The sequence below is a fragment of the Protopterus annectens genome, chromosome 13.part0, assembly GCF_019279795.1.
Source record: "Protopterus annectens isolate FY-2018-M chromosome 13.part0, PAN1.0, whole genome shotgun sequence".
In the NCBI taxonomy this organism is placed as follows: Eukaryota; Metazoa; Chordata; order Ceratodontiformes; family Protopteridae; genus Protopterus; species Protopterus annectens.
The window spans coordinates 653665616-653683261 of record NC_056747.1 but is presented as its reverse complement, the minus strand read 5'-3'; the positions used below and the strand labels follow the sequence as shown (position 1 = coordinate 653683261).

General features: G+C 38.9%; 1 protein-coding gene across 3 annotated transcripts in view; it reads right to left on the bottom strand.

Annotated features, from left to right (window-relative positions):
* The window catches only part of TENM1 (teneurin transmembrane protein 1), a 3721864-nt gene that overhangs the window by 238295 nt on the left and 3465923 nt on the right, over positions 1–17646 (bottom strand). For all 3 annotated transcript variants that reach the window (XM_044054336.1, XM_044054337.1, XM_044054338.1), the window contains one exon: positions 13066–13238. In XM_044054336.1, the coding sequence (XP_043910271.1) occupies positions 13066–13238 (173 nt within the window). The remainder of the gene's footprint in view (positions 1–13065; positions 13239–17646) is intronic.

Here is a 17646-nt window from a genome sequence, read left to right as displayed (position 1 = left end):
CACTCTGGGATTGAGAGACCACTCATGAGGCAGGAGGATGCACCTGCTCAGCTTGTCCACTATCATGTTCGAGCTCCCCGGGATGTGTGTTGCTATCAGAAAGCAGTTGGAAGAGATTGCTCATTGACATATTCTCAGAGCTTCTTGACATAGGGGGTAAGACTTGGTTCCACCCTGTTTATTAATGCACTAGACTACTGACATTGTCTGACTGAATAGCAATCATTCTTAGAGGGAGGGCTGCTTGGAACCCTTGCAACACTAACAGCACTAACCTCAGTTCCAGAACATTGATATACAGATCGGCCTCCATCGGGGATTAAGTGCCTTGGACTGTTCTGCCCAGATAATGGCCCCCACCCCATCTGGGAGACGTCCGTGGTCACTATGGCCTTGGGTTGGGGTGAAACAAACAGTAAGCCTAAGAGAATTTCCTCTGATTTCATCCACCAGGATAAGTCCTTCTTGCAGCGGTTGATGATTTGGATGAGATGCATCAAGGGGTGAGTGAGGATGGAACATTGGGAGGCCAGAAACCACTGGAGAAGCCTCATGTGAAATCTTGCTAGTGGAACCAGTGTGATGGCTGCTGCCATGGATCCTAGGACTTGTAGAACTAATACAGCAGGCACACTGTTAGAGAGAACAACTTCCACCTGGTACCTTACTTTCTGCAATGTGTTAAGAGGAAGGGAAGCTATGCAAGAGGTTTTTTCAGGAAGGCTCCTATAAACTCCAATTGAGTCGGACTTAGTTGGGATTTTGTATGTTTCACTGTGATACCTAGAAGAGCACAAGAATATAGAATAAAATTTCTTGTCTGTTCTTGTAAATGCTTAGTGGGAGCGGTGATGAGCCAGTCATCTAAATAGGGAAACACTCAGAATCCGTGCAGTCTCAAGTGAGCTGGTACTGCTACCATACACTTGGTGAACACCCGGGGGGGGGGCTGTGGTGAAACCGAAGGGCAGAGTTCTGAACTGATAGTGAATGGCTCCCAGCTGGAAGCAGAGAAACTTTCTGTGGGACTTGTCTATTTTTATGTGGTAATACACATCCTGGAGGTCTATAAAGCACATTCAATCACCTCTCCTAAGAAGGGGAAAATAGACTGAACTGTGACCATCCAGAATTTTGTCTGCTGAACAAACTTGTTCAAAATGCTGACATCCAAAATTGGTCTCCAGTCCCCTGTTTTTTTTTTGTACCAAAAAGAACTTTAAGTAGAATCTGGATCTTACCTGGTCTGGTGGGACTTCTTGGATGACTCTCTTTTCTAGCAGCCTTTGAATTTCCAGAGCTGCCTGATCCCTCTGATTAGGTGGAACATTTGGGATTTTTCTTCCTGTTCTTGGAGTGAGAAGGAAGGGGATGTAGTATCCTCTGGCAATGAGCCTTCACACCGAGGTATCTGTGGTTATTTGTCACCAGGGCTAGTGAATGCAAGGATAGTCTTCCCCTGACTGCCTCCAGAGGTATGCAACTGGGCCCCCCTTCAGGATCACTGGTAGGATTTCCCTGAGAAGGAATCTCTGGAACCCTGATTTTGTGGGCCATTTCTGCCACAAGGTTGATGTCTTCCATTGGAGCTCTGCACTCTGCCCCAAGGGGAGCCACTGCCACGTGTGTCCTCGAAAGGCCCTTGGGTTTTCCTGAACCTTGTTTTTTCTCTTCTCTGGTTCCTGAAGTAGGGGCATTGAGGAGCAAGAAACATGCACCCACTGCAGACAGGAGTTTTCCATCCTTTTCACACCTGGCTAAGGTATCTCTGACTTTGGATCCAAAAGGGATGATCCATCAAATGAAGCATTGACAAATGAAAACTTAAATGGCTCAACAAATTCACACAAGTGCATTCAGACATGCCTCTTTATGGCTACACCAGAACCAGCTGCCTAATCGTCCCTTCATCTGCATGCATAATGAGCCTCATGGATGAGTTAGAAATAGATTCCAGGATGGCAAGCTGGGAGGTTACTTTATCCTGTACCTCCTCAGACACAGCTCCTGCAAGGGTATCTGAGAGCTCCTTGATCAGATCCCTCTGGAGTCTGTTGAAGTGTGCCATGATGTTCAGCAACTATAAGGCAAAGGTCAAAGAAGCATACACCCACTTCCCAAACCTTTCCATCACCCTGGACTCTTGGTTAGGGGGATGAAACAGTGAATTTTCTTCTGCTACTTCCTTCTTTGTGGCTGCTGCAACCACCATGGCATTTACTACTAAACTCTTGTCCCAATACTGATGGTCCTCTGGTGCTGAAAGGGACTTTGGCTGGTCTCCTGGGGATTGTCTGTATAGAATCAGGGGCCTTCCATGCCCACTGTGTGATCGGCTTAATGAGATTGTCAGCAGGCAGGTTTACACCCAAGAGGTAGATTGGTGAGCACCGAAAGCTTGCAGGTACACTGATTCCTCTAAGGATGGGTCTTTGGGCTTCCACCCACACCTCTGTTTTAATATTTCAAGATCCAAAGGAGATGTCTTCTGGAGGTGAATGGGGAAAACCCTCCCCATCATCGAAGTCCGTGTTCTCCATGACAGATTCCTCTGGGGAACCTAGGTGTTTCCTCTTACATGTCCTCTTCCAGGGTATCTCCTCAGTGGGAAACTCTGTGGAGGACTTGGAAGAGGTAAGGCCCCATGCAGGGGTATCCTGCACCTTCTATGCTCACTGTCTGGGTGTAGAGGCTGGAGGAAGCTATGGAAAAGAGGCAATCCTGGGAAAAAGCTCTGATTGGGAAGGAACCAGCTGAGAACCTTCAGAGGCCAAGGCCTTTTCCATGATCTGAAAGCCAGGCCACCCTGAACAATGATGGGAGCCCAGAACTGGGAAGGGCAACCTTGGAACCATTGTCCGACCCAGCTCCAAGAGGAGACCGCCACAGAAGTCGAAGCCAAGGAAGAGCCCATGAATGAGGAAGTGGAGATAAGACCCCAGGAGTCTGTCAGTTCCAAAGGAACTGAAAAACTCAGGGCAGACACTGGAGCTGAAGGCATAAAAGCTGTCGGCACTGGAACAGCTGGAACTGAGGAAATTGGAGCTCTGGTCTCTAACACCTCAGTGGAGTTTAGCGGAGGAATGTCTGATGGAGTCCTTGGAGAGAAATTAACATCTCCAGAGTGAATGAAACCTGGGAAGAGACTGTAAGATTGTTAGCCATGAGGAGCTGATCCACTGACCTCATGATGTCAACTTCTGTCAGACTCCTAGAGGAATGGACAGAGAATGCTTAAGGGATTCTGTTTTCTGAAAAAAGGGACTTGGAATGTGTCCCACAAAGGGATCTATTGAGGGAGAATACTTAGTCCTTGGAAATGAAATTAGTCTTGGTTGCAATGTTACTGAAATCACCAAAGAAGGAACCAGTTCCAAACTTATGGATGGCATCGATGGAGAAGAAGGCACATAAAGAGTCAGCACCATGGTGGTCAGCATTGAAACCTGTGGTTCAGAACTGGTCACCACAGTTGGTGCCAAAGTCGGTATCATAGGTATTTTGACACTTAACTTCAGTTCTGCAGTGTGTGTGGGAACTGAAGATTTAGGTCTCTTTGGTGCCAAAGCTGAAGGGGATGCTGGCACTGAGAGACTCCTCTTCTTTCCTTGTTCAATTTCAGAGGAAGAGGACAAGAAGGTGAAGACACATCAAATTTGGATTTCCTAAAGAAAGATGTCTTAATCAGTCCTTTCAAAACAAATGTGTTCTTCCTTTCTATGAGGGCCTGGTGACTAAAGACCTGAGAAATAGCACATTCCTCTTGTAAATGCACTACTCCCAAGAAGTAGACACAAGAGAAATGCCCATCAGAATTCGGCATTTTTCTTCTGCAATCATGACATTGTTTAAAACCGGTCGTCCCTTTTCTTTTATCTGCCATGTTGACCAGTAAAAAATATCAGCTTGCAGAAAAAAAACCCTCATAGCTACACACACTGGAAAGATGTAAGAAGAGGGGGGAAAGGCTACCAACAATGGTAGGCCAGAACTACCAAATGGTAGGGCGTAAAGGGATTGAGCTACCAACGATCACAGAACAGATTCCGCAAGGTAAGAAGGTAGACAGCACAGTCACTCACAAAATAAAGATAGAAATATCCAACTACAACTATGTTTCTGAACAGAGAAAAGCTACTGACAATGGTAGGAAAGAACACTGAAGTGTAAAGGGAGAGGGATAGTAAAAGCAAAAAGAAGGTGAATAGGTTAACTGGGTACGTAGAAAAAAACTGTAAGAGGGATTTCTAAAAGGATTTAACTAAGTTTCAATTAAAAATAATGAAAATACACTTAGCTCAAGAGAGAGTTTGGCGAACACATCTTATGTAGGAGAATGGCAAATGAGATCTGAGGTAATCTAGAGAGGTGCATTCTGGGTAGGGACTTAGTTTGAGAGTTTTTGGTTCTTGCAAGCTGATATAATGGCTGAGCCAGTTCTGAGAGTCAGAACAGTGTCCCATACATCAAGGATAAATGAAGATTGACAACATCAGATACACTATTTCAGCATTATCACACATATTACTTACCAGCTCACTGCTGCTTATTTCCCACTGTCCCATCTATACCCACTAACCCTCCCCTAGACTAAGTTAAAAAGCTTTTCCTGAAAATGTCAATGAACCTCATATGAACTTGTCTATATTCTCCTCCTTTGACAAACTGGCTAGCATTTTTAGTTTTTTCTTTCTTCTCTTATCTTTATTACATCTTTAAGATTATCTCTACTAAACATACTGTATGAACAACAATCACATGTTACTACCTGCTATACTTTTCATTGTATGTCTGAACCACTGTGCTTATGTAAATTTCTTATGCAATCATATGTTATCTGCTATATTTTATAACTGTATGTGTAAACCACAATGCTCATGTAAATATCTTATGTATAGTATGTTAGTAATTGTTTCTAGAGCTTTTCTCCCCGGGCCTCTGCTGAAAATCGAGAGCTCTGTCCAGACGGACCTCCCCGGTAAACAAATGCAAAATAAATAACTAACTAAATAAATAAATAATCGTTGGTACAATGATGACTGAAATCAAGGATTCATGGATGCCAGATGTGAGAGGGTCAAAGGAAAGATGTCCTTTTCCTTTTCAGTTGTAAAATAAGGTTAATTCCATTCAAACAGTAAGAAATACCTCAGGTCATCACTGAATGTTTTGCACAGATATCAGTGGTTGCAGTGGGGGGCTGGAATTGGATTAGCCACCATCTTGCTATGGCATTAAAATTATTAATTTTATAGACAGGGACAGTCTGTAAAATACAAAAAGACACAAGCACAAACCCAAGCCATCGTCTAGCCCTTTAGAACTGTAAGTCTGGGTAAATCTGGGTAATAATGGCTAGGTCTGTAAGGGCTCTTCAGCCATTAGCCTAGTCATCTCCTATGACCCTATTATGGGAGATTTATGTGAGTTTTAATTAAATCAGTTATTTAATTATACATCTAGGTGATTTATGGCATGATAAACTGGAGCAATTTAATTGAAAAGGTATAGAAATGTACAAGCCAAATACACTGCCTAAGTCCCTTTTTTAGCTACAGTAGGAAAAAATGAAAAAGGAAAGGAAAAGAAAGGGTATATGAGTTTGGGGGTTAGCTCTTTCCATGGGAGGTATATTACCATGTGTGCATGTCTCAATATGTACACACCCTATTAGGAAGAATTTATTAAAAGGATCAGGAGAATTTATGTTCCTGTACTAGTAGTTTTTATTGGGTATATATCCAAATTTGTATAATTAGAGTTGTTTGGCAGTGACCAAATGTGTTGAGAATATGGGCGGCATAATTTACAACCAGGAGCTTCATCCCGCATTTATTAATGATTTCAAAAACTCCATTATTTTGGATTACTTTAACGACCCTTCTATAAACTGGGATATGTATAACTGCAAAGAAGGATATGCCCAAAATTCCTTGGAAAACAAACCTACTAGACCACATATTCTTTTCATGATTCTTACAAATATGGCTACCTCTTGCACCCCTCCTCCTTCTCCTGTGATATCCTATTCTCCACTAAAGTCTGACCACAAACTTGTGACCTTCTCTATTAAACTCTCAAAACCCCCTACAGCAAACCTCACTGAATGCAAGGACTAAAAACATGCCAACCTCAACCTAATCTATGATCAAATAGCAAAATTCACTTATGACTGCACCTCCTGTGACCTGGATACAGCCAAGGGCTTCACTAAGGAATTCTATACCTATTTAGAAAAATGCATAGTGTTAGTGGTCCCTACCAGAACTAAGTATCATGGGAAATTCAAAAACAAACCACCTTGGTGATCCACTTCCTTAAATAACCTATACAACAAAACAAAGAAACTCCTTAAATTATTTACTAGCTCCAAAACCTCTCTTTAAGGATAACATGAAAAGCATTATAAAAAAAAAAAAAAACCTGAAGTCCACTGTCAGGACTACTAAAGTAGTCTATAAACTCAGACTGGCCTCCATAACAAAAGATAATTATAAAACATTTTTTGCTATGTCACAAAACAAAGAAATGATACTCAACACAAATTACACCTATTCTGACCCAAAAGACATTGTTAATATCCTTTCAAACAAATTTACATTTCACTCCCAATACTTCTATCCAAAGCGCTGAAATATCTGAATATCTTATTCCTCCAATTATCTGTCAAGATCTTACACTGAAAGTGGTAACCAAGACCAAAAATACTTTCTCCATGGGACCTGACAATACATCTGACTGATTAAAATCATTAAACCTTCTCTTGCAGATATGGTCCTTAAACGTTTCACCTAAGTTTAGTTACCAGTTTGCCCCATAAGTGTGTGACTCTTAAAACTGACTAAAAGTTCAGGCACATTTGTCCTTCTGATAGGCAAAATCAACAAAAAGTTCAGGCACATTTGTCCTTCTGGTAGGCTTTGGCATTGACACTGATACTACATTTGCTAACTTGTTCTCAAAAGGTTGGTCTTCTGTTCATACCAGGAGAACAAATGTGTAAGAACTTTTAGTCAATTTTAAGCTTTTTTTTTTTTTTTTTTTTTAATGGAAACTTAATTTCAATATTATGTTTAATGACTCTGGTTTTAACAATGATTCACTTAAAACAACTAGTACATTCAACTCTCCCCAACATCCAGCTTGATTATTTTTGAAAGAATCTGCAAACTCGACTTGAGGAATGTTTTAGGCAAAAAAAACCTATGACATATCGAGAGAAGAACTTGAATTGATAGAACTTTTAAAGACCAAAAAAAAATTAGGATCATGAAGCCAGACAAGGGGGTGGGGTAGTTATCATGGAAAACTTTGAATATAGCTTGAAAATGAAAGATATTCTTGGAGGAGAGGCCTATGAACTTGTGAGCAGGAGTCAACTGAACACAGTACAATGTAAGGACATGATCACTAATAGGTGTATTTTGATGGACAAATACAACTATCTAAACATGTCATCTCCTCTCCTTCAAACTATATTCAGAATACCGAAGTTACATAAGGATATTCATAATCCCAAGATGCCACCAATAGTCTATGGTAGACAGTCTATTACCAGTTCATGTGCTAGATTTTGGGATATAAATTTGAAACACCTTCTGGAGGATGAACATCACCTTTGTAAAGACTTATAGCACTTTATTGGTAATACTAATGAACTGGACTTTAATTCTAATGACATTGTTATCACAATAGATGTAAAAAACATACACAGTGTTATTCCATATGAGCAGGGGGGTTTATGGTTTACTGAATACCTATTGAGAAAAGGAACAGGTCAGGACAGAATAAACTTGTAAGAAGAGCTTCTGGACTTGATTCTCAGAAGTTACATATATTGTAAGGGCCAAATTTTTCTTCAAAAGGAGGGAGTAGCAATGGGGTCCCCTTGCGTCTCTCTCTTTCCTAATATTGTTATGCTGCAATGGAAGTATTTATATATACACAACAGTGAATACACAAATTTCTTTGGCCTATATCTCCACAACCTTGATGATATCTTCATAGTGTGACTGGGAAAAAGAGAAGATATACTTCAGTTTATTGAATATATTAAAGGCAACACTGATGTTCTGGTATTTACTCACCAAATAGGAGATCTGAACATCCCATATTTGGATATTTTGGTATGTAAAGACCTCATGATTAATAGTTATACCTCCCATATATACAGGAAACCTACTTACTAAAATAACTTTCTCCACTTTTTCTCACCCCTTCTTTCAAAACAAAGCAGTAGTTAAAGGCCATTTGGTTAGGGCAGCACAAATGATTGACCTCTCGAGGGTCATTTTGAGAGTGAACGTTTTAACATGAAGGGTATGTTTTTGAAAAGGAGTACCCAGAGACTATGGTGGATGAACTTATACTGGAGGTTAAGACTAAGGAAAAACAGACATTTTCCACTACTGTTGGGCAATTGCATGGAGCTAGAATTAGGACACTAACTGGACCAGAGACTAGCAAGAATGAAAATGAGCTTTATAAGAGCTCCTTTATTTCCACATTCACCTTGGAAAGTGGGGTTGTAAAAGTATTATATACCAGAATTTGGGGATCCTCCGAGATGATGCTAGTATATTTAATAAAATTGGGGATGAACCTGTATTTGTATTTAGGAGAGGTAACAACCTAAAAGTAATTTTGAAGGTTGATTCGGAACAAAAAGAAATAACCTATCCATGAATAAATGTAGGAGGTGTAAATACTGTAGGTATATTCTAACAGGTCATCATTTTGAAATTTGTGGGCATACCTTTCATTTAAGAAAAAAATGTGATTGTAATAGTGCTGGATTAGTTTAATCAGCTCTTTGTCAAGAATGTGCAAGTTTTTATACTGGTAAAACAGAATGGAAATTACGTGAACATATATATGAACACACCTACAATATTAGGAAGAAAAGGAATACCAATACCCTTTTTAAATACATTAACGATTTTCCAAACCATTCTTTTAAATTTGTGGTCCTGGAACAGATTGAGCAAAGTCCTAGGAGTGGCCCCATGGCAGCTTCACTTAGATTAAAGAGAGCTGCTCCAGCAGCTATACTTGAACTCATATAATGGACTAGGGCTGAATGAGCATGTTTGTATTGCTCCGGTTTTAAAACTGAAAGCCTTGGAAAGATGAGGTAAATGAATACATTTATTTATTTTTAAAATAACATTTTTTTTACTTACATATTATGTATTAACTTTTATCTGTTTATACTGTTTTTTTTTTTTTACTTTTGTGTTTTACATGAATGTGACTTTAAAGATTAAGTTAATTATAGCATGTGATCTTATTTGAAGAGATATTTAAATAAACTTAGGTTTAGTACTTTTATATGAAGAATTTCCATGTTGTATGGAATGAAAGCGCTTATGCAGGTACTTGTGAATAAAGCTTTTTGGTTGTTAGATGGACCCAAGCAGTTTGGCTTCTCATTTTGTGCTTTTACCATGTTTTATTTATTTGTTTTTGAAAATTTACCACCCTGGTTCTGGTATTTGTGGGATTATTTGATTTCTGAACTACAGGAGATCCAGAACCACTGGGTCCCTAATGGCATATAAGGTAAGGCATAAATCTTCCTTCAGAAGTTTATAACATACTGAATAAAGAGGCAATACTTACAGTCTATTTTGGTAGTTTAAGGGTTTTTAAGACAGGAATCTTCTTAGTTAGGAATACCTGGGAACTTTCTAGTTGGTATGTCTAGTGAGGACCACCCCAAAGGGGACACTGCATTCAGTAAGTGGCCTAATCTATGCTGTGTAGAAGCTGACAATGGCCTCTTTGGATCTTGATGATACTCCTTTGGAAATTAGCTGCATTATGTAGAAAGACTTTATGACTACTGTCATTGCATGATGATCAAAGGAGAGAGAGAGAATTATCAATCCAAGTTCTAAGGACTTTAACAACATTCTTATTTTGGAGTGGGGGTGTTGTATACTGAGGGAAGGGGGGTTGTTTACCAAATGTGACAAAAATTGCACTTTTCAGGATTTAATTTGGGACCATTTTTGGTACACTAGGTGCCGGGGGGGGGGGGCATAATGATAATGACTCCCATGTTAAAGTAATCTGCTGACTTGTGTAACCCAGACCTTGGTGTATGGTCTGGAGACCAAAAAAGTAAATATCAAACAAAAGAGGTCCAGCACTGAGGCCTGGGTGATGCCATTTGTCACCTTTAGACTCTCTGATAAGGCACATGCTACCCACACAGTATAGGCTCTATATTTCTGCCCATATGCTATCCATCTTAGTACATAGATTTTTAATTTTCTTATCTATAAATACCAGTTTGCTGCCAACAACTTTAAATAGTTTTAGATTTTCAGCTTGCTCATAAGTATTTCCGGACATCTGGAATGTCTAGAATATGTTAGCATAAAACAGTATCAAAATATTTTGTTTCTTTGCCTCTTCCAGGAACACTGAAAGCTTGAGAAATAAAGATAGCCTACTACTTCCAACTACTCACTATTACTTTTTGAAATAAATTAAGTAACTTTACTCATTGTAATTTGCTTCAATGAAAAACTTCTCATAATCACAAATTAATTTGTACAGGAGGATTGTCTGTTCTGTAATGATATTATTTTTTCAATTAAATTAGTGTGAGCACTTGTAGCCTGTAAGTAACTGTTTCTACTTTTCTAACAACTATAAAACATAGTGTGCTGGAGGCTTCACTGCCATATTATTCCACATATAAAACTATTGGTGTTGTAGATATTTCCAGAAAATCATGTTGCTGTTAACTTAATTTACAAAACTAAATCCTGACCAAACAATAAAAGCTTAATGTAATGGTTTGAAAACACTTGACTAAAAATCACTTTGACACAAAAGACTCTCTTTTACACACTTCAAACCATGTTCTTAAATGATGAAATAATGGAGGTCCCCATTACTACATCACAACATTGTTGAATGCAATTGCCATCGAATATAAAAGAGTCTTGCTTAATAAAATGCCTTACATTAAAAGCAGCAGTGTCTTTATTTGTACCTCTTTCAAATTGCATCCATGCAGAAGCCTTCATTGGGCACAGGTGGGAATATTTATGAGAACAGAGGAAGGCATAGCAGGCCTTCATGCCAGTCATTGGAGGAAGAGATTAGGTCAGAAAATAGAAATACCCATCATGGCTGCCTGTAAGTCAGCTGTATCATGAACAGATATCTCTCTGCTGATTGAGAATGAAAGGGAGAGTGGTCATGACTAGATGGTGAGCAGACACTTGGGAGGAAAGAAAGGAGAGAAAACAATGTAGTTTACTAAGAAGCCATTTTCTGTGAATTCTGGTGGCATACATGGATGATGTCTTGACTATGACCAGGAAATCCAGGATGAGTTAGTTCCTCTAAAGACTGACAGAGCTGGCAGGGAGGATGGTCATTCTATCCAGGGGAAAATATGCTGGCATAAGTAAATCACTCATCAACCCCTGGTGGAGGCCCAGATTTGGTCTGATTGCCAGGCTGGGCATGCAGGATGGCTAATGTGAAGTGTCTGCTCTTGAGTCTGATGCAGGCACATCTTTGAAGACTACATCTCACTGGCCACCTGTTATGGATAGAGCCTAATAAAAGCCCTGACACTGGGCAGGATGTGTGATGCAGCTAGCTACTAGATCAGTGCTACACTCCCACGCTGCCTCAATGGACTCAGACAGAGGGCATGCTAGTAGTGAACTACTCCCCCTCTCTTACTGTCTACAGTTAAGGTAGCCCACCTGGGGCAGTACTGAGACTGTCAAACAGGAGCTATAGGAGAATCAGCAGAGCAGATGATAGTTAGCTGGGATCATGATCAGGGAACCAAAAAAAAATAGAAAGAAAGAAAAAAGAAACCATCTTGTATAGGGAGCTTATCTTACAAAGGCTATTAACAGTGTTGGACAGGAAGGATATTGCAGGTTCAGTAATAGGTTATAACAACATTGTTAAACTAAAAAGTTCATCTGGTGACAGAAGACCCAAAGGCAATACTTGAGATATTTTCTATAACTTGATAAACATCAGATAGATCTAATTAATTTTAGAGAATAAAAAATGACTCTAAACACATAAAAATCATTAATTTAGGAATAAACACTTCTGTTTATAAGATCTGATTCAAACCTGAATAATAGCAATAACAAATACATTCTAATTAAACTATATAAATTAATATAAAATAATACTAGAGAATACAGACATTTTGCATTACATATTTTTCTACACTCATAGTTCTCAATATCTGGCTTGGTCATGGAAGTGAACACCATCCATCAGTAATTAATGCATGATATAAATAATTTATCCCACAGTAATGACATCCAGATTACTGAACTTCATCTTTCTAACAAAGAAAGATATGAAATGAAAGAGATTGTCCAATTTTTCACAGATATCTGAGGTGTATTTCTAATGGTTGTATAAACAAATTATTTTTTGAATCCAAGTCATTTGCAGCTAATTAACTATCATAACTGGCTAGAACCCTGAGTGTGCCACAAATTACATTGTCTTTATTCGTGGCCCAGACATAATGAGATGCCAGCTTGTCTGTCCTGAGGAAGAGTGTTGCCACAGTCCCACCAAAAGAGCTCCAAGCAGGGGAAAATCCAAACATTGCAGCTTCAGTAACTTGCCTAAGGAAAGGGTGGTTTAGAAAGGATTGTGCACATACTCCAACTTTACTTCATGGATGTGGAAGTCTGAAAATGGTCTGGGTCCACCATATCTGGCACTGCAGTTCATTTTCTGGCCAACACAGGAATGTGTTAGAAGCATACAAAACTATATTAAACCACCAAATAACAGCTCTGATTCTCAGCTCTTTTCTCACAGTGTTCAGACAAAATTAACATATTAGGTGGCAGGTTCTTGATCGTCAAAGGAAATGACAGCCTAAAAGAATATTTAAAAATCTCTAAGAAATGTACAAGGATATTGCTTTCTAAACTTTATATATGGATCCAATTACTTATATCCTTCATTTATGTGAATGTCAGACACAGTCTACGAGTAAAACAAATGGGATACTAAAATATAAGAAAAATGTATTATGGTCTCACTTACCTTGTCTTAATGTATATATAGTACTGATTGCTGAGAAGTTTGTAGTTGCAATGTAGTTTTCTTTGTTAGATGTATCTATTTCCACTTGCATTGCTCGTTCCATGTTACTGTGGAAGCTGCTAACTTCTCCGGTAGGGAATGTCACATTGGTCAGATGACCTTCACTGTCATACCTTAAAAAAACAGAAGGCTGATTTACTGAAAATAAACTTGTTAATGTATGCTTCTGCAGAATAAAGTCTGTCACCAAAAGTGATGATGTAAAATATTTTTGGCAACAGATACGTCAGCTATGCATAGCTGAAAAAACTATTATTGTAAAGCAATGAGCTGAAGTGAGCAATTACAGGTTCTGTGGTGGGGACAAATGCCCACTTATCTTTTCCCTGTTGGCAGCTTCAGTCTCAGTGACCTGAAGATAACCATTGTGGTCCTTGCGGTATCAACAGGAAGCCATTTTTGTCACAGTGTATTACATTATTTGATTAGGAGAACTTGTGATACATTGGACACTATATTAGTATCTGGCAAGCACTGAACCTGATGAAAACTTAAATTAGTTGTTTAAGTTTGAGAAGGCATACTTTAAGCTTCTGAAATTGTAATGGGATTTCATCTATTAATTAGATGAGACAAGGAAGACCCAGTTTTATTTAAAAATAAATGTACACGAGTTATGTGGCAAAATATGACATTATTGTAAATAATCTTTGTGATAGCATGATAATTAAAAAATGGATACTTTTTGACAATGATCCATGTTAACTGCTTTTGCTTTTCTAGACCTTTAGCAAAAAATAGGTTCTTTGTCTGATTTCTCTTTCATTTCAAAGGTGATCGATATATTTTCTAATCTTGACAATCTTTTTATATTAGGGTTATGTCTTCTGAATGGGTATCATTACCCTGACCATACAACAAACTTTAAAGCTTGAAAAGTTATTTATTCCATTAGTGGCTGGGACAGTAAATAATTACCGTACACTAACGTGGTATATCTTAAATTTTGGTGAGCTTTTAAGTCATCACTTTTGATTCATACTCTGTTTGTATTAGATTAAATAGTGGGAAAACACACACATTTATAACCTATTGGTCAACAAATGTTCACCAACAGGGTATTCATGTACAGGTGACAGCTGGGGGGGGGGGGCAATTCTGTCTCTGCACAGTAGCATTTTAAGATGACATGAAGCACAGACTAATAAAATAAAAAAGCAGTTGGATGACATTTTTTACTTGGCTTTGCTGTTTAGCGAGCATAATTTGTGTGTGTGTGCATGTGTGTGATTGAGAAAGAGAGAGTGAGGGAGTGTAAGAGAGAGAGAGAGAGATCTAATGAATGAGATACTCAGCACATATTTTTCAAATTCTTTAAGAATCTAACAAAAAAGGGTGAAGGACCACCATTCACTTAAATAGAGCAAGAGGTTATTCATCAGCATAAATATTCTGAACAATTAAGTATGAAAATATAATGTTTGGTTTAACTGGCTGACAGTAAGTTTAAGTTATTCCAGAAAGTCAAACATTTTCAAAGGACAGGTAAAAAATAAGGATAGTTGAGGAAGAGATGGGGATTCCAGTGTCTTCCACTGTACAAGTTGTTTTCATTCTATTTTTTTTTGGACCACTTGGGACATCATTATATGCCATTGGGCTTCAAATCAGAACAGGGATGATTTGTTACTTTATAAAGATAAACATAAGGATCTTTCTAATGATCCAGTTCATCTAGTTACTACATATGGACGTAACACATGAGGATTCATGAATATCATCAATAAACATTGGAATATTTTGAGGGCAGAAGATAAATTACACCCTTTCCTGAGGGACAAATGTTCCTTTTCTTTCAGGAGGGGTCGGACATTGGGTTCATTGTTCAGCCATTATAAGAGGGTGGGTTTTAACCCCTCTGTTTCTGTTCAACATACATTGAGAGGGGCCCAGTTTTGGGTTGTATACCATGTGGCCACTGCACTTATTGCCACAGGGTTCAACATACTAGGGAGTTCAGTAGTTGTAATACTTCTGAAATTTTTAATATTAATTTTTGGGCTAATTGTAACACAGAGTGGGTCATTTACTTAGCCACCTGTACATGCTCATCATTTTATGTTGACGTCTAGACCCTTCCGTATTATGATGGGGAACATCTTAATGACATTAGGAATAAACGTAGTAATAATGCTTTATATAAACATGTTGTTAAACACAATTTTGCCTCTTTTCAATTTATGGTCATTGATTGTATTGCAAGCAAATGCAGGGACAAGCTGGGTTGGCATAATCTACTGAATTTTAAGGAACATAAATGGATCATCAAATTAGGAGCTTTATTTTCACCTGGTCTTAATGACCAATTCTAATTATCCAATTTACTGCCTTTATGCTGTTATATATACACTGATGTATGTGATTATGTGTCATTTCCACTGAAGAAGGCTATTGTAGCCGAAACCGGTTTGGATATTGCAGATAGTAGGGCATGCCACCCTCTATCTTCATCTTCATTAAATTGTTTTATGTTTCACCATTTCTGCTGGCTACATTTTTTCTTACATCATTATATCAGCCCAGCCCCCATTGCCCTAGGCCTATGCCTGGTCTATCAGCTTGACTCTGATGGATTTGTTCTGATATTGTTGGTGCTGGTTATGGATCCTAAGGGCATACTGGGGACTTGTCCATCTCTGCTTCTGTCTGGGGGGGCAGTGTTATAAGTCCTACCTATTCCTTGCCCTCACCCTTATGCTCATCAGTCACCATTCAAGGTCATGTCCTCTCATTGAATCACACCTCCCCTAGGGAAGCATCAGTGATGAACAACTTCACACCAGGGATGGGCATACCCATCCCTTCCTGCCTCTCTGTCAGTTACTCGAGCTGTTAATAAAACTTAGATCAACTGGGTCATAGTTAGGGCTTTATCCCTGTATGTCACCAGAGTGGCAGTTTTTTTTTATTTGATCATAATGAGACATCTGAAGGGGACACGGTCAAGAAAGTAGCTATAATTGCTAGGTGCGTGGCTGTTTGAATCTGTCTGTGCCTCCGTATTTAAACTCAATAATACAGCAGTCAGTAGAACAAAACTGCTAACTACATCATATGTCCAAAAGAAGTGCAGTCAGTAAGCTAATAAGCTAAAGAAAGAGACAATGAGTTCAATGCAAGGCAGTATTAATATGTATGAAATAGACTGTAATACAATTAGACTGTGACAAAGAAGGCACAAATATTTATATCATATAAAAGAAGGATGAAGAGGTTGCTTTACCTGTTGTAGACTAGGTTCTTTTATTTTCTTCTTCAACGAGTATGTTTGAAATTTCACTAGCACTGTTATCCTTTTAGAAAATGACCCTGCAGCAATTAACACTTCATCTTCTTCTAGACTTCTCCATTGTGCAATCAGCTTTGTCATAACGTTTCTGCATTCTGACCCCTCAACTATCTTTAGTATGTTTGTAAAGTGGAGGTTGTTTTTAGGTTCCCATCCTCCAACTCAGGCATTTTCATGTTTATTTCTTATTGCCTCACCTCCAAGTCTGCCATTCTCACTTTTAGTTCCTCTTTCCCCTTCTGCACCATTTTTGGTACTTTAGAGTGTTTCATTTTATTTAATATACACCATTTGATTTCCAATTATCTTCAGTATTTTTTATCCATCCATCCATCCCTCCCTCCCTTTCTGACCAAGTTAGTCCCAGTAGGCTAGTAGCCTCTTTTCAGGGGAGACCCAGGGTGGTATTTATACCACTAGGGGAAATTTGGCAGGGCATTGGGGACCTTGGACAGTATAGGTTCAGTGGGATATTTTACATCCACCTAAGCTACTACCAAAGCAAACAGATGGGGCTTCAGTTTAATGTCTCCAAACACACTCAGGAATCCAGAACTCCCTTTATGCTGTACTGCAGTTTCAGCAATCCATCCACTTGGTGTTGGGATGGAACCCACAACCTTCTGCACCAAATGTAAGTGTGTAAGTGTACTACCTGTTCCACCAGTGACACTGCCCTTACTTTCACTATATAAACGGTTGATCTTGTCTGACAAAGTGTCTTACATTTCCCCTTGCCTTTCCATTTTCTCTGGTTCACTGTCTGATCACTCTGCCATGTATACTGGGTCTCTTGTTTGTTGTGCCCCTTTTTGGCAGCCACCATGCATTTTTCCCCTCTTTCCTCCCTTCAGTTAGGCATCCAGTTATTCAAATTTCATGATAATGGGCATTTTTTAAATTTGATTATTGACTTTTAAGACTAATTTACCAGTGACCACTTTGGGACGGTGATATAAGCCAATGTACCCAACCAGCACCATACTGGAAGTCCTCCAGGCTCTTTTCTTTTTTTCAATTGATTGGATAAAAACAGGTTCATACTGATGGACTTGTGCAGCATAATGCTGAACTCAGCAAGCCTCCTGGTATTTAAAGTCTGGAAAGCTCCTCCCCCACAAAGCCAATCAATACAATGCAGATAAAGCTTCTACAGAAACTCAAAATCAAACACTCCAATCACTCACTGGAACCTAAGCTGAGGTAGTGGTCGTGTGGAAGCCTTTGCTTTC